The sequence below is a fragment of the Dermacentor albipictus genome, chromosome 2, assembly GCF_038994185.2.
Source record: "Dermacentor albipictus isolate Rhodes 1998 colony chromosome 2, USDA_Dalb.pri_finalv2, whole genome shotgun sequence".
Classification (NCBI taxonomy): domain Eukaryota; kingdom Metazoa; phylum Arthropoda; class Arachnida; order Ixodida; family Ixodidae; genus Dermacentor; species Dermacentor albipictus.
Genome location: NC_091822.1, coordinates 79,877,978 through 79,903,089, shown reverse-complemented (window position 1 = coordinate 79,903,089; position 25,112 = coordinate 79,877,978). Strand labels below are relative to the sequence as shown.

The 25,112-nt window shown below is 42.5% G+C and overlaps 2 protein-coding genes across 5 annotated transcripts in view; one reads left to right on the top strand and one right to left on the bottom strand.

Moving 5' to 3' along the window:
• Positions 1-16,028, bottom strand: part of LOC135896091 (importin subunit alpha-7-like) — a 46,066-nt gene extending 30,038 nt beyond the window's left edge. For both annotated transcript variants that reach the window (XR_010562587.2, XM_065424427.2), the window contains exons 1-5: positions 15,816-16,028; positions 15,618-15,712; positions 15,424-15,533; positions 7,073-7,259; positions 3,154-3,258 (exon numbers count right to left, since the gene is read on the bottom strand). Coding sequence is in view for 1 of the 2 variants with exons in the window: in XM_065424427.2 (XP_065280499.1) it covers positions 3,154-3,258; positions 7,073-7,259; positions 15,424-15,533; positions 15,618-15,712; positions 15,816-15,858 (540 nt within the window). In the remaining variant the exon portion in view is untranslated. The remainder of the gene's footprint in view (positions 1-3,153; positions 3,259-7,072; positions 7,260-15,423; positions 15,534-15,617; positions 15,713-15,815) is intronic.
• A 137-nt stretch (positions 16,029-16,165) lies between these two features.
• LOC135896093 (meiotic nuclear division protein 1 homolog) lies at positions 16,166-24,977 on the top strand. 3 transcript variants are annotated; one of them, XM_065424431.2, is made up of 6 exons: positions 16,166-16,332; positions 16,508-16,573; positions 16,992-17,165; positions 18,555-18,662; positions 20,683-20,842; positions 22,837-22,934. In XM_065424431.2, the coding sequence occupies exons 1-6, from the start codon at positions 16,330-16,332 to the stop codon at positions 22,917-22,919; spliced, it is 594 nt and encodes a 197-aa protein (XP_065280503.1). In that variant the 5' UTR covers positions 16,166-16,329; the 3' UTR covers positions 22,920-22,934. The 3 variants fall into 3 exon arrangements, with proteins under 3 accessions (XP_065280503.1, XP_065280504.1, XP_065280501.1); XM_065424432.2 differs by lacking the exon at positions 22,837-22,934 and adding an exon at positions 20,919-20,952 and having other exon boundaries at positions 16,171-16,332; XM_065424429.2 differs by lacking the exon at positions 22,837-22,934 and adding an exon at positions 24,706-24,977 and having other exon boundaries at positions 16,177-16,332.
• The last annotated feature ends 135 nt before the right edge of the window (positions 24,978-25,112 follow it).

Below are 25,112 nucleotides of genomic sequence, written 5' to 3'. Positions count from 1 at the left end.
GAAGACGAACTGGCAATGATGCTGGCATGTAGGGAACGTAAGATAAAGAAAAAGAAGACCGGAAATGACAATCAAACAATTTTTACCAATAGCAAACTAACATGCGAAGAACTAGAAAAAGGAAAAGGAAGTGCTGGGAGAAGCTCGTGGAGTAGGAGAGAAGCAAGTAGCACCAGGCCGCAAGAGCTCATCAGGTTCAAGTCCCAAAGCCCAGCTGCTGCCAGGGTACTCCATTTACCAGGCCATTCTTCAGCTAGCCACGGTCCGCTGTACTCTGACCGAGGTGAATTTCAGCCCTGGGCCTTCGAATGGTTGTCTGAGAACAGACTGTGACAGGCCTACCCTGCTGTTCGATCCTAGTCTACACATGACCCGTACGCCAATGCCACGCATGTCCCTGCCGTCATCGTGAAGCAAACTCTACTGACCCACCGACAGTACGACGACATCCACAGGGTGAATGCTTACAAACATTGTTTATCGCGGTGTGGGACAGTTCCGTTGGACTTTATTGGTTGGCCAGTATTAGACAAGTATGCGGTACTTGCACGTTTTCTAGTGTTTATCTAACTTGGTCACTTTCACTTCTCTCATCATTATGTTAAAATAGAGTGATTTAATTAAAATGCAAACAGCCTCGTTCCTCTCGGCAACAAAGGTTTCACTTCCATTACCGTGATTTTTCAAACCTTCCCTCACAGAACCCCTTTAAGTACAGTGCCCGATCAATTGTGCGGTACAGCGCACAAAGCTAAAACCGTCATTGGGTTTACATTGAAAGTATTATCTTTCCTTTGTCGGCATGGGACAACATATGCCAGAAGAAGCCTAGGTTCTGTATAAAGGCCAAGTGCGATAAGGTTGTGTGGCGTGCACTGTTTGCTGTGGGTGCAAGAGAAAACATGCGAGGGTGAGCAGAAAATGATAGTGCCAGGATGCACACGGTAGTTTCACATGCTCAATCTTGAAGATTATGTCATTGAGTGTGTGGCAATGTGATTAAACATGTGCAGTAATGTGATAAAACACACTCTAAGGTTTCCGTTGAACTTTTTTTAAGCCAGACGGAAAAGGAGGGCGCACGCCGCGCTGCTTCTTCCGGTTTGGTCTCGGCTTCCTGTGCGTCTTTTCTCATCATATTTATGGCGTGTGACATTACAGAAGCTAAGGACAAATCGAACCTACGCCTTTGGCTCAGGCTTGTCCGAAAAGCAGCCCTTGGGAGTGCCAAATTTTGTTCAAAATAACCTGTTGCGCAATTTTTGGATATGTATCAATTTCGCAGGAGCGTTTCTCTATTCAAATACGTAAGACCTGCCAGGACTAATAGAGCAGTCAGAATTATCCATCAATTTGAATTAAGAGATTTTGAATTACCAGGATTTCACTGTATTTCTACTATCAACACGTAAAATTGAAAGAAAAAGAAAAAACTTTTTTTAATGCACCCATTTGAATTGTGCTTTCGATGTGCAAGCCAGTGTTCTAACTCTAGAACATAGGACTTCTGCATCTCACACAGCAAGAAGTAGTAAAGGTGCTTTACAATGCTGACAATATGTATGTTAAACAATATGTCAAACAATATGTCTATTTGACAGTATTAGACAATATGTCTACATCTTTCTCGATGACCATGCTGACTGCATATCCCATTCAACAGAGTCCACAAAAGGCAAGTGAAACTCAGGATTCTCAGAGAACGTCCCTCCGTTTTTGCAGGAAGGAAAAATAAAGACTATTCTTACAGCGTCACACTGTGCTCAGTGTGTCAAAATCAAGTGTTGCATTGCAAAGTATTATGATAAACATAATAAATATTAAAGAAACCCTGAGTACTGCAGAACGCGAGAAAGACACACTGAGATGGTCCCCTTTTCAGAGGTTGTGTCACTGGGAGAAGAGTGGCACTTGACATCAACTAAGCTAAGAAAAGTGCAATGCATGGGAATGACACCATGTAACATCATTTTGCCAAAGAACAGCAAGAGCCCTCAGCTACTGCTGTACATTCACCTACCGCTGTACTAGCAACTGCAACATGTTTACTTCTGTCCCTCCTTTTGTACATGGTGTTATTCATCTCAGCTTAGGTGTACTCGCAGAAACGCTAGTGTAATGAAATCCTGCTGCATCTGATGACAGTCATGTGCTATCCTGCAAAAAGTAATTGCAACCACGTCTCCACTCCATTTATATACAACTGCAAAACTGGCAGTAAAGCTGACTAAATAGATCACTGTGCCGCGCTGCACCACTCTCATTCCTGCGCCCACTGTCCGACTGATGCAGTACGGTGATTCACGTGACTCAGTATTGGACGCATCATCGCCTGCTCTTGATGGTGTTCCTGGCACAGTGCCGAGACAGCACGCTTGTCGCTGCGTGGAGAGTACTGACGGCCGCAGACACCGACACATTTGATATCAAGCCATGCAAAAACTCGTGAAAGTGATCGTATCTCTGGAAGTGATCATTCGAGAATACCGCCCCTGGAAAATGCAAAGCGAAAGTGAGATGATGAGCCCTTCGGGAATGACAAAAATAACTGGTGCTACCGCGCTGCCATTGCAATGTGTTGTCATTATTGCAAACGAAAATGGCAAATGGGGTTACTGCAATGTTGGTCTTGTGATCCACTGCGCCATTGTAATACAAAAAAATTGCAGACTAGTGACGGTGGGCTATGCTCATGATGGTACATGCGTGTACAGGGCACTATGTGCTGGTAGCCGCTAACAGTGGCCGTGGTTCATGCCAAAGTTTTGCACTGGACATTATTTATACTCCATGCACGAGTGCTTTTGGGCCCACAGTTATCAGCCGAATTTCTTGCAGGACTCTGTTTATTAATGCTTACTGACAAGATGCCAACCATTGGGACTGTTCTAGGAACCTGTTAACTAGCTTTTACTGCTAAAAACATAGAAACCTTAACAAAATCTGCGATGTACTAATAACTTTTGTTGCTGCAAGTATGACTTTGTTATATACAGGTCTGTGTATATATTAGTGCTGCTAAACCTGTTAAAACCTTAGCAAAGTATCTGTATTTTTGCTCTTCTGTCAGTTAGCAGCCTTGTGTGCGAACACAGTTCCTAGAAAACAGAAACTGGTTCACTATAAGCAGGTGGACAGTATGGAGTGGCTAACCTTGAGTGCTTTGACCAAGGCGTGACTTGCCCCTTGGCACCTCAGCAGGTCACAACACTGGTCACAATCCATGGCAATGTTGGCAAGGCACCAGGCTGACTGTTCCTGCAGTGCATTGCATAACAAACCACGGGTTTTCATACAGGCATGTCCCTCAGAACAACCAATCAGTTTTCAAGCCAGTGCAACTAGGAATGTGAAAACATTTGATCAGCGTTCATAAATTTGAGTATTCTTTCGACAGTTTAAATCTTCAAGTGTAGACAATCAAACATAAAATTAGATAAATAGTGCAATAAAGTTCATTCTGCCAACCATAGTAGACAAAATGTGAGAAGTTATACAGCGCACTATACATCGCTCAGGGAGCAAGACCTTTCTTCTAGACTGCAATCATTTGCACTCTCCAAAGAATATTGGGTATGTGAGCAAACTGCTCACTTGTTCTGAATGCTCCATTAAAGCTTTTAATAAACAATGTGTTACAATGTGTTACAATGTGCAATGCTTTGACAGAAACTTGCTAATATTATTAATATATTAGAGTATAAGCATAATTTTGCAATAATGCTGGAAAAGACTGCCTTTTCACTCGGAAACTATTCGAAAGCTATTCAATGTTCAATATGATTCACTTCTAACGCTATTTCATTCATATTCGATTCAGTATTACATGGAGTAAAACCACATTAATTTGACCCTCATTAATTTGGAAAGTCACATAATTCAGACTTGCCCTCAAATCCCAGTAGGCATATGCATTGTTTAATGCAATCAAACTCATGTTAATTAAGATATAATCGGCTGCACATTGGTTAATTTAGACAACTCCGGGGGTTGGCAAGTGTGGAGCTCCGCAAATGTGTGATGCGAAAGAGCAACAATGGCACTAGCATCCAATTGAAACAAATTGGCAGAGTTAGCAAGTGAATGTTTACTGCAATTTATACTAACCGGTAAACTACCAGCCTTACTTCATGTACTATTCTAATACTACCCTGTGTGGTGACGCTCGACTCTCATACATCCCTTGATGTTGTTTTCTTGCATGGCTCTCGTGTCTTGTGTAATCCGGCTCCTCCGTGTAGCTTAGTGCCGGTGGCGGTCAGTCTGGTTGCAGCGCATTACGAGAGATGGCACGAGTGTTGTGCTGCTAACACCGCCTAACAGTGAGGTTAGTTGGGCGCGACAGGGAGTAGGCTCGTCTTCTTTAGCTCAAGGTCGGCAAGCGGTGCGGACATTCCGCTTGTGTACTGCTCCATGCTTTTGCGAGATCGTCTCACAAGGCCTCGTTCAAATGCGCTATTGTTCGTATGACTGTACACAAACGACTAGGCGTTGGTGTCCAGCATGGGGTGAACATATCTGCTTGCTATCCGGTCGTGGTGAGTAGGAGTTCCTCTATTTGTTATGCGCCCATCAGCATGTCTTGTGGATAGCAACTTGGCTAGCAGGCATTAGTGTATAAAAGGTGCAATAAATGCCAATGTGACTGTTTGCACTAATGTGTTCTTGTTCCTTTGTATTAAGAGCACACCTGAGACTCCCACGCCTGCTATCACTGCCAATGCTTTGCCTTATGGCCAAAGCTGAGAATTGTCTACGTTTTCTTTGTTTTGTATTGGTTGAATATCAAAGCTAAGTTGAATATCAAAGAAACTGTGAGAGGATCATGCTTCAGACAGGCTTTATCTGCTGGAGTTCAAGGTTATAAATGCCATACTGTTTATCAAATTTGGCACATGGTGCTCTATTCAAGTGAACAAGAATTGTGACAGTGTAACCTGGTGAGGTTTGCTGTGGCTGAGCAGGGCACATTCATTATATAACACCAGAAGTAGGGACGTATGCATGAGGTGTGAAGTTTTGCTCTGCCTTCAATATCACAACTACATTTTTTAGTTTCACAACCACTGAGATGCAGAATACCCAAAATGGTGGTACCATAATTTCTCCCAACTTCTGTTCAATTCTTACTCTGATATTTTTCATTTTTGCATGTTCATTTCTGTAGTGCAAAAGCCCAATAAAGAGGTTCCACCAAAGCAGCTTAAATTTTTGGAATGCTATATACACAATTGCGTACATTTTACAAATGCATTCATTACGGCAGATGCCTTCAAAACTAGCCCTTCTTGTTCTATTTCACTGAACCTTGTGCATTTGTTCTGGCGATGTGCCCATCTACCGCTCTCTACGACAAAAGCAGCAGCAATTATGCACCTAAACGAATAGAATGGTTGAGCCTGTGGCCGTGCCAGCAGGGAAGTGCAAATAATAAGTTCTTTCTGTCACTTTTCTCGAAAGTCCAGAGATGTTTACAAATGTGCCAAATGTGTGAAATTAGCACGCTGTCAGAATCGTGTGCAAAGCATGATAACAAACCTGCTGTAACACCCGCCACCGATCCTCATGAAATAAACTTCCACATGTGCTGCTTCATAGATCTCGAGTGTGCTCTGCACGACACTTTACAAGTTTCACATTCAGCAGAAAGACTTCTAGAGGACATTGCTTCCAGGAGCATACCAGATGCTGGAAAAAGCGACGAAGGTGAGGTTGGCCTGATTGACCTGATTAGCAGCTTTCTGCTCACAAAGATGAAAGGAAGCTGCCAGATGAATTATTGCAAAGGATACCTCCTTACGACAATGTACAGAGGAATTTCCAATTGAGAAAAAAATTATATCATCCTCTGTCTAATATGGAGTTCTGTCGCCTCACTGGCAGACAGATGAATAGTGTACTTCATATACTTACTTTGAAGGTACAGGCCCTAGCCTAGTTTTGAGTACATCATGAAGCAAACGTACACACAGTCAAGAAATGCCTGCTCATCAGCACGTCTCAAGGAATAAGGAAGCTCTTTGTGGTATATGCATTCGACACAGTTGTGTGTGCTCTCATAAAAATTAAACAATGTCTGGGACCGCATGAAACTATTCCAATCTGTTTTGTTCCAAATCTTCCATTATCCCTCCCAAACAGGTCAGAATGACTCGAACACAGCCCATATGGGCAGGGCCCGAGCCATTTTTTTTCTTCTCAGCAACCATCACATTTGCTCTTATCGGGTCACACGTGGGAGGTTCAGAGTGAAAAAAGAAATGAAAAAAAAAGTATTGTAGAAAATGGCAAACGGCATCTGAAAGGTTTAAAAATTATGGTGTTGGGACTACGGATGCCCTCAATGCCTGAAATGTCACAGAAGAGAGACAACGAAAAAAAAGAAAAAAACAAGTTATGAGGTTGCAACAGGCAATGTCATCCAATGACAGTTTTATGAAATTACGCTGAAAATACTGATGATGGTCCACCAGTTTGTGAGACGAGTACAAGCAGCTCCTCCCCCCCCCCCCTTCCCATCCCCCAGCCAGGCATCTGGCTTTCCAGGCGTGCATTGCTTGGGAGAGGTTCATACAGATTGCTTTGCTTGTTGTGCATGAAAAAAAAAAATCACACAATTTTCAAATTTCAATTCAAATTATGGAGCTAATCATCCTAATGCGACTGATGAACTATGAGAAATGCAGTAATAGGGGCCTGGCATTCTTTAACATGCACCTAAATCAAAGTACACAAGTGCTTTTGCATTCTGACCCCACCAGAATATGACCGCAGGAAAAGGCACTTCATGGTCCTGGTCATTCTTGCTCATTCAAGGTCATGCTTAGAAGGTAACACGACAGGTATATCTGTTATCCAAACTCGTAATTGGCTTACTGGTCCTCTTCACTACAGTATTCTATCTAATGCATGATGCTTCCTCAACCAGCACAGCTAATATGGCCTTACTCACCTCAACACATGCAAAAACAAAATGAGCCTCTCCTGACTTCATGTTTCATGCTAGTTTGCAAACACAAATTTTAAATAATAAGGACAAGCTTTGTACTAGTTCAGATGCTATGGATCTTGCCTGCAAGAAAGGGTTGCTACCGTTGAGGAATGTAATCAGATAAGGGCCAGCCAAGCGCAACACTCGGTAAGTGGCCTTGTGGTCACCACAGGCCAGGTTGGTCAGGCACGCAAGGGCTTCCAGCTGGCATGAAGCCTCACAGCTGCGCAGGACCACTGACAGAAGTTGCTCCAAGGCACTGTTGGTCCTGGTTGACAGGAAAGTGCAGTAGTGATAGAAACATTAAATATGCACACTGGGGGCTTTCAATGGTGTGTCTTTGAATCAAATGTTAAACAGCTCTTGAACATCATCATTTATTAACACTTAAAAACCCCTTGCAAAGTTTTACATACGGGGGGACCAAAGACGTCAGTAAAACATCATGGTCCCCATTATATATGAAAATAACGAGAAAGGTAAATGCAGAGGAAAAAAGAAAAGGTTGAACAGTCTAACTTGGTGTAGATGGTTGAAACACGCAAATGTAAACAACACAGCAATACTGAAATTACCCAAGAAAAAAAATGAGTAATCACAAGGCGGTTATTGATGACAGTGAGTTGAGAGCAATTTGTGTAAAAACAAGTTACCATAATGAACACATCAAAAGTCTACAGAAATGAACATACAATATATACCGAACACACACATGAAAATAATGAATGTGACAAAAGTTGATGCAACATAGACCGGGAACCACTATAGTACTATTTTTTTCTATCTTTGCACTGCACATGGTTTTCAATAGAAAGTAACGAGATGAGAAGTCAGAGGGGAGATACTTTCAGACACCTTACTCCATTTAAATTCCTGCATGCACTTTCTAAGTGGCTTTCAGTGGCATCCCGCCTACATCATCAAAATCAGCTAGTCACATGTGGGCAAAAAGAACAGAATAAAATTGGAAGAAATGGAGTGTTGCATTGCACCTGCTGTGTTTGCCTTCCAGAATCAGGAGGGAATTCTCAAGCTGGTTTACTTTCACAAATCAATAAAATTCATTTAAAGAACTGTCAGTTTTGCTCAAAGGGCGAAGCACCGGTTGCGAAAGTAAGGTTCAGAGTTCTGCTTGAACTTCTTGAACGTTGTTCTGACTATAGACCCTTTTCATGGAACAGTTTGCTCAAGAGGAACGAGATGGCACTTTCGGCAGCGCACCGCACGTTGCCTCAACGAAAGTGTATGAATGCGAAACCATTACCGTTTCTGCCCTGTGACTAGGTGATCAGCTGTCAGAAATGCAACTGGGTTTTCCTAATGCACTGTATTCCATTCATGCTGCAAAATGTAGAATGGTAGAGGGAAGATGTGTGCAGTAGTTGGTAGCAAAAATAGCGACTGCCATATTAAGGAATGGGATGAATCTGTGTCACCAAGTCCACGAAGCGCTGCTACATAAGAAGTGCCTGCATTGCTGGCACTTCACGATGCATGACTTTCCACGAGGACAGAAGCATTAACTCATCTGCCAGCATTGTATCGTTGACCTCCAAAGAAAAAACTTCAACCCTGGATCATCAGCAGGAGTGAGTAGCGCTTGCGTTGTGAGTACTGACACAGCAACAAAGGGAGTAGTGCCGCTCATACCCAAGTACCCCAACTCACACACAAACTTGTGCCCACTCTATCGCCATCATATCAAGAATAAGTGAACGGGCGCATACTTGAATCAATGTGCTGAAAGCATGGGTGACAGCAACCACACAGACAACATTAAAACGTTTGAAGCTGAATGTTTTGTGACGGTCCACAAAGTAAGCAAGTGACTAGCGATAACACGTCTTTGCTACAAGCTTTTACAAAGCACAGAACATCTATGCTTCAAGCCTTTTGCGCAGCAAGAACAAATCTATCGCAAATTGAGCACACCCACGAGCGATTAGACAGAAAAACAATCAGATAGTGACCGCACCGAGGAACTTTATCGAGTCAGAGACATGATAAGCCACTGCTTCAAAGTGTTAGCCAAACAAAGAACGAAGAGCAAAATACAGCAATTTTGATTTAAATTCACAAGCATAAAGTTTGGAATAAATTCTAGTCTCACTTCTCATACAAGCCCCGTATACGCTGCTCGTGCTGTTTGGACAAGGCATAATGAGCTCTGAAAGTGATTACATGTCCTTTGAAGCTGTGGCCAAAGCTTCGTGTCATCCACCCATTCACCATCTTTGATATCCACCAGAACAGATGCTTGCTGAGCCACACCAGGCATCATGCACATCAACTGTAAACATGGAGGCAACATAGGCAGCTGAGGCAAACAATGGATGCATTACCACATGATCAAACATGGCAATGCCCACAGGATCACCATGAAAATGGTCTGCATCTGGCAGGCTGACCAACGTGGGCGAAACATATGCGGGTGCACCAAATTTCTTCCACCCTTAAAAAGCTTTAACGTAGGCCCATATTGACATGGCACAGGCTGCCTGTAGAGAGCCACACCAGTAAAATTACATCACTTTTAGGTTTGAGCACTGATACTGTTTTACACTTTTAATATTTAATAGTTTGAGAAGACTTAAGATAAAAAGCATGAGCTGTGAATGTTATGTTTCCCGACATTTTTTTTGTGGGCTTGCATTCTCAAAATTCTGAGGAATAACTTAGTCAAGAACCTAAGACCTGGTATGAGTAACTTTAGCAATTGAATAGTGTAGCAATATAACCCGCATATAGGGTGTGAATAAGTATATAGCATACATATACCAAATATATGGGCCCCAAAGCAATGCCGAAGGCGAAAATTCGCGTGGAGTATGCACATAATTGCTATCGCAATAATAATTAAACATTGACACATGCGAAAATAGTCCTATCAAATGAATCATGCAACCTATCAACATGGTAAATGAAAGGGACACTAAAGAGAAACAACAAATCAGTTTGGACTAATAAAGAATTGTTTGAAAACACTGCAGGCAGTCATTTCAAAATAATACTTTGATTATTAGACAAGAAAATGAAGGTCGAAGTATCAGTATTTGAATTTCGCGCCTAAACCCCGACGCCGGTACATCAGTGTGACATCAGGGATACCAAAGTATGTTTTCGCATTTGGGCCACGTTGGCTGAGTAAAGGTTCCCGAAACTTGCCATGTTAAATATTTGGTTACATTAGAACACAATGTAGTCAATCTCTACTGCTATATAATTAAGTAGGCCTTAGAAGATGCCATCAGAATCCATGACATCACAGTGACCAGTTGCAGGAACTTCAAGGGGGGCGTCGCCACCCGTCTTTCGTTCTTGCACTTTTCCTGGCTTACCAAGCATCTTATCGTGGTAAGAGTGGTGTTCTTGGTGTAGTAGAGAGGCAATTTACTGATCCAGAAGAAATCATCTTTCACTTTAGTGTCCCTTTAAACCTGTTCAGTTGCAAGGCAATGCTGCCATCAACATATGTGCCTATATAGTACTAGTCCAGTGCATACAGCCGCAAGTCTGTCATTTCATTATGAAGACAGTCAGCTGTTTCACTTAACTTTCTGAAATCACTGCCATTTTTCATTTATAGGTTCCTATGCCCTTATACACAATGACCACTGGCCAAATTTATTTACACATGACTAAGCAATGCCTCAAGCGGAATTGAAAATAGAAAAGTTACACCACTGATGAAGCAGTGACAATGCTTGGCTGCGGAGAACAATAAAATTGCCGATAGCCAAGAGCAATGCTATGGCTGCCTAGATCATCCGTTTTTAATCAAACTCAATGAGAAAAGTGATGGTGATGATAGGTGAACAAATGCCACATTCTGCTCTTTGCAAGTGCGAAATGCTTCATTATACCAAGGCCTCTAAGATTGTGCAGTGCGATGAAGGATCACGCAGCCAAATTTCTAAGTCATAGAAAGCTCGGTACACCCTTTCTGAGAAGCAAGATGGATGTCTCTATATGGGGTCACGGTGGCACATCTTTGAATGCCATTTGAAAGCAGTGCATAGAAGAAGCAATTTCTAGCAGTGCTCTGCCTGGCTAATACTGCCAACACCACCACCGTTACAACTAAGTGGAATGACAAAAAGTCGGGAAAGGATGTGAGCGTGTAGCCGCAACTGTGCTTTATTATTAATAATGCTGCTCGTACAACGTGCATTAAAACTGTTTTGTTGGAAAATACTAGTCAAGAAATGCCTTTTAATCCCGTAAACATTTAACACCTTTCATGAAGGGTATTTCATGAAACATTTAATACCTTTCATGAAAGAGAGCGATGTTAGGCTAAGCTCAATTGGTATATGATGCTTCTGCGGTAGCAAAACTGCCACTTTTATCGTATAAGCCAGAAAAGATGCAAAAAATGAAATACATGTGGTGCTACAGCCTCGAATTTCCTACATCAGCTTGTTGTGATTTTATCGACTCTGATTGCACCAGCTAAGCTCTAGGTAATGTTTCATGGGTGAAGAATGACTAAATTGCATTCTGAAAGGACAGAACACTCAGCCTTGTAGGTTTTGAGAACTTTTCACACACCAAAATGGTTTAGATAGGGGAAAATATGTTGAAATCCAAGATTTCACACTGACACCACGGTTTCAGCACTAAATTAAAAAAAAAGAAAGTTTGGCCTTCTATTTCTCAAGTAATAATTACGCTTTTTCCACCACAGAATGAAAACAGGATATTAAAAGAATACTTTGCAGTTCTAACCTGACTTAATGATAGTCTACAGTGTCCTTTTATGTAAGCCTGGTGGGTATTCTGTAAGTGTCCATCTAGTGGACATGTCCATTTTGTCTGCTGCTAAAGTTCTGATTGGCTGAGAGTGCCTGTCTCCTTCTGACGTGCAGCCCAGCCCAGTCAATCAGAACTTCAGCGCCAGACGAAATGGACATGTCCACTAAATGGACACTTACACACACACACATAAAGCAGATTGGTGCACTTATTTTGCCTGCCACATTAAACTTTTGCCGATTGGCCATTGTTCAAATCAGGAACACAAAAATTCTTCCTTTTCTTTATTTGCATGAGGAAATCCGACATAATAAGGTAGAAAATAAACCACAGAAATGCTTTATTAGTAAGTAACCTGTTGATCTTCATTATCAATATTTCCAAGGGGCCTGATTGCAAGAATATCCACAGTCTCGAGTTCCTTCATGAAGTGGGGCAGAAAATATGTACTCTGGTAACAAGAGGCCCAGCAGTAGGCTAAAATCGTAGCTGTGGCGGAAGTGATGGTGGTCATGTTTTTAGGTGCTGTGGAACATGCTGACAGGGCACACACGAGCAGAAAATGAAAAATTGAAGGAAAATCCGTGGCTCCACTGCAACTCTCTGATGACAAGCTCACTTCTTTTTTTCAATCCTGCAAAGCCCAAACACTATTCCACATAAAATAAAATTAAAACAACTTGTTCACCTTAATTTGTGCTCATGGAGAGTACCTTTGTACTAAAACAAGAATGAAATGGTCTGTGAAGTTAATTCTGATTATGGGGCCCGCTGTAGTGGGGTACTTCGGATTAATTTTTAAACCGTGGGATTTTTTAACATGCACCTAAATCTAAGCACACAAGCATTTTTACATTTTGCCCCCATTGAAATGCGGCCACTGCCACCAGAATCAAACCTGCGACCTTGAGCTCAGCAGCGCAGTGACAGAAGAATGGTTTTTGAGTAATGGATTAGTTTAGTAATTAATTCATAGGTGTCTTACGGAGATATGCAGGGTGTTTCACGTAACTTGAGCCAAGGATTTGAAGAAGTGTGGTTAACCACAGCGAATGAAAGCAACGACACATGGTTTGCCGTCATGTGGTACTCCTTAGAGTATTTTTATATTCTACTTACTTCAGTTAATTACCTCAGATAGATTATGCAAAATTTTTAATATTCACTTTAGTGCCAGGTGCATTGTTACGTTGTAGAGGAGATTCAGGAACAACCGATCCACTTTTTTATTGCAATGTACAGTCTTGGTAAACAAAACTTGAACCCGCTGTGAACGGCCGGGGAGTGGCTGCGCTCTGCTATCACGCCGCCGCCGCGCGTTGCTGCTCGCTTGCGCCAAGGATAAAAGGGGCAAGGGAAGCAAGTCTCTTACTCTCAAGCATCCTTTGATAACAGTGCTCATGAAAAACTAGTGCGTCGTTCGTTCTGCCAGCTGCGAGGTCGTCTTGCGGCCGCTGTGGTACAGCGCTTCGTGCGAGTAAATGCACTCGCCTAGGCAAAACTGCCCGGCTTCCATTATACTATAAAAATGGTCCCAATCATCAAAATTACCTATTACAATTTTATCCTACACATTCAAAGGCCTCTGCATTATGCTTTCAGATAAACATTTTGAATGTGTTTAGGAGTGTGATGAAAACAAAAGATAAAATATAAACTGACATCTCTCAGTGCTGTCTAGCGTTGTTCCAGGTTTTATTGTAATATGCAGGCAATTCAATCATCATTAGTTTAGAAAAGACCAGAAGCAGTAATTTTGACTACATAGGCTCATTTCGGAAAGGGCCTGTAACCACCATTACAATATTTCAAATACTTGACCGCACTTCTCCATTAAGGAACGACCACACGAGTGCGTTTGGTGTCGAAGTTCTTTAATTAAACCCACAGTGAAATTATGAAAACCTTGCGGGACTAGAAGAAATTTGCCCTGCCTGAATAGCCGATTGGGTTAGACCCATTCCCTCGGCATTTTGGAAAATGCGCATTACCTCGCCTTTATTTATATCTTAGTTCACAATGCCTCATTGTTGTAAGAGCCAACTTTCATGCACACATGAGGCCAGTGTGAGTTCATCTAGTCTGCATTAGGCATCACGCGTTTGAAACGCGTGAAGTAGACCAGGGCCACGAGATTATAGGATTCTCGCCTAGTGCCATTCTCGTCAATCTGGCGGTGCTGTCGCTGGTTTACTGGAAGAAGTATTGTGGATGTAGTTTACTGAGGTATCGTTTGTCTCTACGAGAAAGGGTTTCACAGGCAGTTTTAATAAAATGGGTTATACGTACCGTCCTTTCAACCAGAAACCTTGGTTAGTTTACAGTCAAACACATGGGCAAGCTGTAATTGTTTTGGGCAACCACAGAGCCAGCCACAATCAATGCCTTGAAGGCATGCTTCCTCTGTGATTTCGTCGTGGGATGCAGGTGCCACCCTGAAGCTTTTGCTTGCTTGATTAATTTGCTACTTGTGAATTTCATGATTACAAATACGAGATGCCATTGTGGCACATTACTTAATATATCATTCAGCTGGCTGAAGACAGATCTTAGCTACGATCCTCGCAAAGTGCCCGTGTTCGAGCATGCGCAGGACTGTTCATAGCATTGTTCCTTTAATTTGGTCCCGAAAAATATTAACTGATGATTACGATACTGGGAATTGCGAAATATGAGCGTATCACGTTTGACAGAGGTAGCCAGAGAGCCCCGCCCGCTCATCCAGCATACGCTGCAAACGGCATGCCAGCCGCTTTGATGGTGGCACACGACAAGGAAGCACCGTCGTACCGGTCAAGCGATAGGCTCGAACCACGGTTGAGAGCGCTGCAATACGACAGCGCACGAAAAAGCTATGTGGTTTTATTTCATATTTCGCGAGCTTTCATTAAACGCAGAAGAAAAAAAAAATCACCTCTGCAAAGTAACGAAATGCACTTGGCCCAAGTGAATATTAAAAATTCTGAACAATGGATCTGAGTTATCGAGCTAATTAAGCAGAATATATATATATATATATTGAGGAGCACCACATGACGGGAAACCACATGTCGTTAGTTTCACGCAGCTGTGGTTAACCACTTCTTCGAAATCTTTGGTTCAAGTTACGAGAAACACCCTTATACGCAAATGAAACTACACATCAGTGTGTCGAAACACTACTATGGGTTTTGCAGTGTTCCCCACGCTAAAATATGAGTTTTGAGCTAACAAACTCAGCATATAAAAAATGATGTGTTCAGCAGTGTGGGCTAATTGGCAGAAGTGATACTGGCAGGTATAATAATAGAGAAATAGGTCCCAGAGTTTAAAACTGTCAAGGGGCTTCTAGCATGGAGGGACGAAACAATATTGTAAAGAGTCTAGGCAAAAGAGCTGAGCACGTAACACAGGCACAGCCTACATCCCATGCCCAGTGCCCTCAAGAAAGGGCGCAACGCCTTCATTCGGCGACCCATCATGCTACGGCCTTGTGCACGCTAGAGAGAGAGAGAGAGAGGGCTCTTTATTAGAAAAACAGAGAATTTTGCCGGCTTGTGCACGCTAAATTGTCCCCAAGTCTATGAAAGACTGTATTACACAGCTCTTGGCTTTCGTGTACAGCTCATAATGATTTTAGCGGACTCGTATTCCTCGTGCGACAGCACAGCAACGCAGGGCCCTGTGGGGTGATTTACCTGAGGAACTTACTGACGTATTCGTCGCCCAAAGCCAGCGAGTTCTTCAGCTTCCTAAAATAGTGCGTGTTGTTCCTTTCTGCTTTCAAATGCTTCAGCATTGCTTCAAACTGCGAAGACGGAAAAACATGAAAGGTGCTTGTAGCCTAGAAATATGCCAGACCAACCAACGTGATTAGGTGGTTATGCATTACCTCTTCGATTGCTACGGGTTCGAACTCTTTCGTAGAAGGCACTGACGCACCTCGCCTGTCGTCCACAAGTTTTTTTCGACGCTCTCTCTGTTCAGCTGCAAAGTGAAAGCAAAGGCTTGATGAAACTGCATGCTATGGTTTTAGTGGGCTTTGAAACCAACATTACAAAGAGATAATTCTAGTAATGTTAAAACGCACCGCACTGTTGACTCCTCAAAGTTTGCCTTATGTCGTCGACCATGGTGCCCGTGTATGATCCAAGGCTAGCCAAAACGCTACCTCAGCTTTCTGAATATTTAGGAAGCAGTGCTCTATGAATATATTATTCAACCAGCGCCGTTCTGTTGCAAATCCGTTTTTCTCATGAGCAGACGGTGTCTACCATGGGAGCCGCCATTTTTTAAAGCTGCGGTACGTTGTTGACTTTGGCTGACTTCTAAGGTATCTTGCAATCCAAAATTTGTTTATATTTTGTTTAAAAAATTTTACAATTAGCTAAAGTAAAGCAATATCGACGTAAATGTGTATTAATACTAACAGTTATTTAGAATATTATGCATTTAATATAATGCGTTCAGTTAACGCGCCGAGCTTGAGCAAGCAGACGTAACAGTTGCTTTGTCTTGACTTGCCCGGCAAATTTGTTTCACACGACAGCACCTGACACGACATCATTTGTGTTGGAAAAATATTTGCATTCTTGCTGGCTGCAATGGTAAGGTTTATTATTGGGATAGTGCAGTGCTCATTAAAATTCTCGCAATTTCTATTATTATTGTTTGGGTGTGTGATTTTCTGTTTTGTAGTGACGCACTCTGGAACCTAAACTGTTTTCGGCGCTGTTTTCGATGTTATAACACATTGTTCGTGTTTTTTTATTGTTTTTACAGTCCAAGAGAAAAGGTGTGAGTGCTGAAGAAAAGCGACAGCGGATGCTGCAAGTCTTCTATGAAAAAGTGAGCGTATTCATCACGCACGTTCAGTTTGAGTTAATCACAAGAAGTACGTACATGTACTTACTATTCCTCACTTTGTTTTGTCTTTTAGAAGCATGGTATTTCGTTGCTTATTTATTTGTCGATAGCAGCTGTTTGAAATTAAATTGGATCATCACTGTCTCTTGCACGAGATCATTTACATATTTCGGCGCCCACATTTCGATCGCGAAATGGAAAAGAACGCTCGTGTACTAGTTTTATCTGCGTGTGAAACCCCAGGTAGTCAAATCGAATACGAAGCCCCCCGCTATAACGTTTCTCAAAGCTGAAATCTCACAGCTAACCTTAGCGTTTGTTTAAAGCCTTGAAAACCGTAGTTTCTGGGCCGGCTTTCTCATTTTCATTTTCTGTTTTTTTTTTCATTTTTGTTTTGCAGAAAGATGTGTTTCAACTGAAAGACCTAGAGAAGATTGGACCCAAAGAAAAGGGCGTCATAGCGCAGGCAGTTAAAGATGTTGTTCAGTCTTTAGTGGATGACGGCCTGGTGGACTCTGAAAAGATCGGCACATCAGTTTACTTCTGGTCGTTCCCAAGCAAAGCTGTCAGTACGGTGAGTCTTGTTAATCTAGACTAAACTGTGACATTGTGCTGTAGAGACCGTGAGGTATATACTTAAGTCATTCTACTAAAGTGTACCTGTCTACATCTCACGTGCCCTGCCTAAGCCAACCTCACAGTAACTGTGGTCGCTTTATTATACAGCAAGCAACTGTCAGTGATTATATAGTGTGAGCAACACATTGATGATGGGTTTTAGTTTTGCAATTTCAAACATTTCCATAAGAAGGTAGTCCTATAGTGATTGCATGATGTACAGTTCTTAGCGATTCAAACGCGCCACTCGGAGTACAGGGCTGCTGGTTTGCTCTGGGGACACCAATGTGATGTGTTCCAGTATTAGATGAATGCGAGAGCCTTTGTGACGTATTCTGACTGTATTTGGCTCCCCATTGATAACTCCGTGCTTACTGACATTTTCATTCGCTTACTGCTATGTGTAAGCAGCACTTTGGTGAGCCTTCGCTTCAGTCTTTTGATAATAATGCACTTGTCTGGACTCTTTCACAGCATGAAAATAAAAAGCTTGAACTTGGGGAAATTGCCAGTATTTACAGCAGAGCACTACTCTTGATGGCATGTTGTATGGGGGATGATAGAAGGTGTGAAAAAGTAATCTACTTTGCATAACATTGCTTGCACTTAAGGCTACACAAGTTCAACATTAATGGCATTAGTTGGAAATAAAAAAAATAGGTGCAACACAGGTTTCATTGCTGTTTACTTTCCACATTTACTTTGGTCATACTTATCTTTTTCTGAAATTCATGTTTCTTGTAGAGACCTCATTTCTTGCTCACCTTTTCTAACTTGTTTAATTATAGATATAAGCGAGACCTGGCATATTGAGTAAGCAAACTGAATAAGGCCATGCCACAGTTACTCCTGTCGCTTGGATGTTCAGACGTTTGCAACCTGACTGGAGCAAATTAATGTGCACAAAAAACCTCGGTAGGCAGGAACCACCTCCCTGCCTCTATCACTGCCATCTATAACACCAAGTAATTCAAGACAGCCACTAATAATCATATCTTCCTGCCATGGTTGCTTAGTGGCTTTGGTGTTGCGCTGCTAAGCACAAGGTCATGGGATCAAATCCTAGTCATGGTGGCCGCATTTCTACGGGGGCGAAATGCAAGAACACCCTATACTTAGATTTAGGTGCAGGTTAACGAACCCCAGGTGGTCAGAATTAATCCGGAGTCGTCCACTGCAGCGTGCTTAATAATGAGATTGTAGTTTTGGCATGTAAAACGCCTATTTTTTAATTGTTATATTTGTTCTTTTGCCTCCTCTCTCAAAAGCCTTTGTGCAATAGAGAGTGTGAAAGCAGGTAAATAAACTATGGCTCACAGCAGCAAAATGCACATTTTCTTTCCAGAGAAAGCGTAAATTGGATGAGCTGAAGACAAAAGTGGACGATGTACAGAAGAAGCTCAAGTTTGTGGAGAATCAGCTGGCGAAGGCTCAAGTGGGAAGGGAAGATTCGGTGAGTGGGAACTTCCAATGTGACCTTCTATGCTGTTAATGAAGTAATAGCTGCTGGTAGTTGAAGGGGCACTAGAGAGAAGTGTAAAGTTAAGCTGTAATAATCAATTGCACTTCTGCAATGGTAAAGCAGCCCCTCTTTCTCCAGGGGGAGGTCTGGTAACCCAGGAAATACATAAACGTGAGAGCCTGGTGGTGATGCCATGTTGAAGTTCCTGCACCAGCTTGTCAGGCCATCATTGATTTTTGACAGTCTACGCAAACGTAGCTAATTGCTTTCCGGTAAAAAAAGATACTTGAACTACACTGCATTCTAACGGGCATAAAGACTACGCAGCATGATGCAAAAACCTTTTGGCAACAAAATGGCTTAAAATTTATTAGAAGATATTTCGAATTCAGTGACATCAGACTGATCACTGCTGGTTGCTGGGCTGGTTTGTCCTGACATATTGCAGGGGAAAAGACATGAAACCATGCAGAAAAACTAAACAGGATAGGAAAGATGCTCTTTCCTGTCCCGTCGTTTCTTCACATGGTCTTGTGTCTTTTCCACCATCATCAAACTGATGTGCTAGAGCTATGGTTTATTCTTAAATTGAAGAAAGGGGAAGTTTGGCTTTCATTCCTAAAAAATAATAATCAAATGCAAATGAAGCTTTTACTACAATTTACCAGTTTAAACTGATTTAGTGTTGCTCTTTAGTGTCCCTTTAACAGTTACTGATGACCTGCCATGGTTGCTCAGTGGCTATGGTGTTGGGCTACTGAGCACAAGGTCGCGGCATCGAATCCCGGCCACGGCACCTGCATTTTGATGGGGGCAAAATTTGAAAACGCCCTTGTACTCAGGTTTAGGTGCACGTTAAAGAACCCCAAATGGTAGAAATTTCCTCCACTACGGCGTGCCTCATAATCAGAAAGTGGTTTTGGCACGTAAATGCATAAATTAATTAACAGTTATTGATACAGTCTTTGTTATCTGAGGTTTCTCATGCATCAAAGGAGCTCTTAGGGGCAAATGAAAAAAAGATCATCAATGTATTTAATTTTTATTGCCTTAGGTTCTTATTTTATTGCCTCCGCTTCCTTATTTCACACTTCATAATACTGATTAGATGTATTGCAGACCTAGTTGAGATACTGGCTGACTTGGTGGCAGCATGCATGCAAGATTAACACTTGCCTATTTTCTTTATATCTCCTTGTTAAAAATAGTTAACTCATATGCATGTGTACTGCACTGTTAAATATAAATACATATAGGAGGAGTAATTAAAAACTAATAAATCTTGTACAATACACCATGCAGTTATAATTGGATGTCCAACCACTAGGTGCAGCGCAGGCAAGTCAAACTGAATTAAAGGGCATGCTTTCAGTATTCAGCTACTAGTGACCACTTTAAATATTGAATGAACAAACAAAATGTGTCCATCTGAAGTGTGTTCAGATTGTTTAGGTGTTAAGGCTCTGTGAATCAAATTGGTCTATAGCAGGTCTGAATAATGGGTGTATTCTTTGCAAAACATCTGCACAGGGGCTGTGCTCTAGGCTGCTCACTTCTGGGGAGATACTTTCACGTGACATGGCATTCGGCATGATGTCTCACCGACTGACAGTCATTAAGGCTTAGTCAATTAGTGTTCACTGAAAGTGATATCCTCAAAAGCCATTGACCTAGAATACGGCCCCTAAATAGTACCTCAATATATCTAGGACAGGCACCGAAACTTATGACCACAAGTTACTGCGAGAATGGTTTCATTGCAGTTGCAGTCTAGCAACTACTACCTTGGCCAGAAAAAGAAAAAAAAAAGTGCAACCATTCTGTTTAATTATTTCCTTTGTGCTTCGTCAGTGGTCTGACCATGCTCCACTTAGGTTAGCTTAGGTTAGGTGAGGTTGAATGAGTGGTAATTGAGTGAATGCGATCCTTACATTATACCAGCCCTAGTCTTAGTTCACATCATCAGGCTGTCTCTTTGGTCTAGCGAGTGACACATGGAATATCAATGCAGTCTGAGCGAGAGGAACTGATTTCCAAACTGAGCGACTTGGAGCGCAGCCGGGATGAGGTTTCAGCTGAGCTGGAGAAGCACAAAGACTGCGACCCCGAGGTTCTGGAGGAGATCAAGAAGCAGACAGTCGTAGCCAAGGAGGCCACCAACCGATGGACAGGTCAGTCACCTTTTTTTGGAACAGTGGCTTTGACATTGTGTGCTTGACTATACAAATTGGCACATTTGGTTTCCAGCAGTGGCACCTGTATTTCAGTGAGGGCGGAACATGCAAGTACTCATGTGCTCAGATTTGGTGGATGCACACCTGCCAACTCTCCTGAACTTCTTTTGCAAATATTAAACGAATTCGGGCTTGTTTTATGATTTGACAAATGTTGTCATGTTTTACGAAAAATAGATTATGCTTGCTAAAATGTTGTAAAGATGTTGAGGGATGAGGCTGCACATAATTGGAAAAAGATGCATAGAAACAATTGTGATAGAAACCGTGTTGCCCTTTTTGTAGCAGCACAAGATAGTGTATACCAGAGGCTTGCTTGCTTCGAGCAAGTTTATTGATTCAAATTTCTAAAGCAGGCGAAGTTGGCAGCAGCAAAGTCGCCAAAGAAGTCACTGTGATCAAAAGCGATGACTTGCTTGTCAGCCTCTGATGTTCCTAGTTCACTGCTGCTTCTACACTGCATTGAAAGGTACACATTGTTAATAAAATATGTACATAGGTATCCCACAAGAGGTGTATGTCCAAGTTATATTGTACATGCCCCTTCCCCTAGTCATAAATGTGGGTTTTGTACGAATTTTGAAGTTAACAAGTTGGCAGGTATACGGATGAAAAAGATTAGGTTAGTAGTAGACTTTCTAGTTGGTGCGAATATATGGTGTGAGATTAAGTGACACATTCCACATTATCTAAAGCCTCACATCTACCAAGAGCAGACACTTTATGAGCGCGAAAAATTATGTAAGCTTTATGATGAGATTGGCACTACCACCATGCAAAAATTCTCCCATTATGTAAAATGCTTGATTTCACATCATCATCAGACTAATTTATGTCCATTGCAACACGAAGGCCTCCCCTGGCGAATCTCAAGTTACCCTTGTCTTGCGTTAGTGGCTTGAGCTGATGCCAGCAGGTTTGCTGATTTCATCACACAACCTAGTTCTTGCCATCCGTGACCACATTTCACTTCCCATGGCACCCATTCTGCAACACTAGTAGACAGGCATCTGCTCTATGCATTACATGGCCTGCACAGCTCCTTTCTTTCTCTTAACCTCTGCTAGAATACCGGCTACTCCCATTTGCTCTGTAATCAACACCTTAAAAGTCACTGCAAAGAGACATTAACTGCGGCTGGTATGAGAGGATGGTCTCCGAGGAGCATTGCTAAAGCTCAGTGTCTTCTTCAATCAAATAATGACACTGTGGAGCCAAGAAAGAGCTTTGAGACGATGCCTGGGGCCATATTCTGTAAGTGTCCACCCAGTGAGCTGTCCATTTTGGCTGCTGCTGAAGTGCTGATTGGCTGGGGTGCAAGCAAGAACGAGGCAAACACTTCCAGCCAGTTTCCTTCTTGCTTGTACTGCTCCAGTCAGTCAACAGTGGTGGAAATTGACAGTCCACTAGGTCAAGAAACAACGAAATACCCTCACCCCGCTCTCGGTTCATAATTACAGGGGCTAATTGCCAGTATTTTCTTTTGTGACCTGCAGTTTCTGTGGTCCATTTGCTGTTTTCACTCACAAAATCAACACCTTAAAAGTCACTGCAAAGAGACATTAACTGCGGCTGGTATGAGAGGATGGTCTCCGAGGAGCATTGCTAAAGCTCAGTGTCTTCTTCAATCAAATAATGACACTGTGGAGCCAAGAAAGAGCTTTGAGACGATGCCTGGGGCCATATTCTGTAAGTGTCCACCCAGTGAGCTGTCCATTTTGGCTGCTGCTGAAGTGCTGATTGGGTGGGGTGCAAGCAAGAACGAGGCAAACACTTCCAGCCAGTTTCCTTCTTGCTTGTACTGCTCCAGTCAGTCAACAGTGGTGGAAATTGACAGTCCACTAGGTCAACACACAACAAAATACCCTCACCCTGCTCTCGGTTTATAATTACAGGGGCTAATTGCCAGTATTTTCTTTTGTGACCTGCAGTTTCTGTGGTCCATTTGCTGTTCTCACTCACAAGTTCACCTTCTCATACTCGCTCCAAACGAAGGTGTGAGATAGTGTGTTAGTGAGTATTTAAGGGTCTGAATGGGCATGACTGTGAATGAATGGGTGCAAGTGCCTGTGAGTTTGAGTGAACGTGACTATGACCGTGAGTGGCTGTCGGCAAATGTGAGTGGGTGCCTGTGTGAACTATTTTTAATAAACTAGAGGCTATACAGAAAAAAGCTGTGCAATTTATATGTCATCGTTACGATCGCGACTTTTCGCCCTCTTCAACACTTTCTTCCTTGAACCTAAACACGCTCTCTTCTCGTCGCCATGTCGAATCATTAAAATTCTTGCATTGCATTGTCAATTCTTTAGTTAGGCTCTCAAGTGATAATTACATTAACTTCACACCAGGATCATCAACGAGAAGACATCATGACCTAAACTTGATACCCTACTATGCACGTACTAACATGTTCAAATTCAGCTTTTTTCCCCGTTCAATCGAAGACTGGAATTCATTACCTGGGTCCATTCGCTCATGCTCATCCCAAATTTTTGCAACCGCCATCCCAGATGCATAATCATGGGTATGGGCATAATCAGGCATGGGTATGCCTGGCAGCATTTGTGTAACTTCTTGTGTATTCTTTCATCAGTGCTCTTTTGTAAAAGTGTATTTGTGTATTTTCTTTTCATCTGTGCTCTTTAAAAGTGTTCACTTGTGTTTACCGCTGCATACTCCAATGCATTTTCTGTACCTTTTCTTAACCCACTCCTGCTATAGCGCAAATTGCGCTGCAGTATGTATAAATAAATAAATAAATAAATAAACTATTACATGAACAGGACCGCTAGTGAGTGTTGGTTAGTACGAATGGGCACAACTAGCAGTAAGCGTGAGTACACGTAAGTGCGATTGAGTAAATAGCCTGTAAAAATATTGGTGAGTGAGTATCCACTTATTCTGCCAATCTACATTGCAGTATGAGTCATTAGGTTTTGAAATCATTCGGAAACACATAAATCAATTTCAGCTAACCTTTGTTCAGCTTGTTCCACAGGGCAGCAGTGAATGCCTAGTGCTTTGACTGATACACTGTTATGTGGTTTTTCGAATTACATAGAAGTTCGCTTACGTACTGTCGTTTGAATGTTTCACAATGCTCTTTGCTGGGGTGGAAGGTCGATTTTTGCATTCGATTGACTCGTTACAGCTGTAATTAATGCTCAGTAATTATTGTACGGCGGAAAAATACGAGGATGCACAGAGGCTAAAAACACGTCAGCTCATTCCGTTTTGAAGTCGTGTGGATTGCCGACTTATGGCTAACGCGCGTCGGAAGCTTCTCCCCGGGGAGGCTAACACCGTGGGCCGAGACAAAACTACTTCCGTAATGCCGATACATCACCCGAGACGAGGAACTTGGCCATCTCTCCGCGATATGACGTACGCACGCGCGATTGCGCTCCCATATGAAATCGTCGTCCAGTGCCCTGGAAGATGAGTGGATAGTTCAAGCGCGCCGGAAACTGTGCCGCTCGTAGGCTGAATAAACAATTTCCGTAAGACGACATATTTCCCGCGGCACACTATCTCGCCTCGATCCGACATATGCACGCGCGAGCTTTTAGCGCATTTTTGTGACCTCTTAGAAGAAAGGTATGAGAACGGGACATATAAATACTTGAAGGTCACATAGAGCTGAACCAGTTACAAGCGTAATCGCAGTTTAAAGCCGACGAAGTTATAACCCGGCTGAGTGAGATGAGATCGTCGTGTTCGCACGCCTCCTCTGGGGCGGGTTTCCAAGTGTGATATGTATGCCAGGTACTCATAAGCATTTCACTGTATATTTGCAGATAACATCTTTTCAATCAAGTCCTGGGTAAAGAACAAGTTTTTCATCGAGGAGACGGTGCTCAACAAGCAGTTCGGCATCCCGGAAGAACTGGACTACGTTTAAGCTTCGGTAAACATCGCCTCGGCCTGTACATACGGAACCAATATTTCACAGAATTTCGTCAGCTGCGCTTCGCGTGGCTGTGAACTTTCTCCCCTCTCTGCAACAGCTGTTGTTGCGTCAGCCGTGACCTGACACGTAAATGAAAATAAAGGTTGTTTGTTGGTGTTGTGTTTGCCTGCCTAACTGCTATCAAGGAAGCAAACACGTATTCATGGATGCAGAATGTTGCGTCGATGGCATGCGGTGCGACTTGAAGCAACTGTCGCTGTCAACTTGCATCAGCAGAATTCGGTAACTGCGCGG

What these genes read in the sequence shown, in the direction of transcription:
- LOC135896093 (XM_065424429.2), top strand. An exon ending in CAAGCAAAGCTGTCAGTACG is followed by an intron (nt 17,166 to 18,554) that starts GTGAGTCTTGTT and finishes TTTTCTTTCCAG; the next exon opens with AGAAAGCGTAAATTGGATGA. An exon ending in AAGTGGGAAGGGAAGATTCG is followed by an intron (nt 18,663 to 20,682) that starts GTGAGTGGGAAC and finishes ATATCAATGCAG; the next exon opens with TCTGAGCGAGAGGAACTGAT.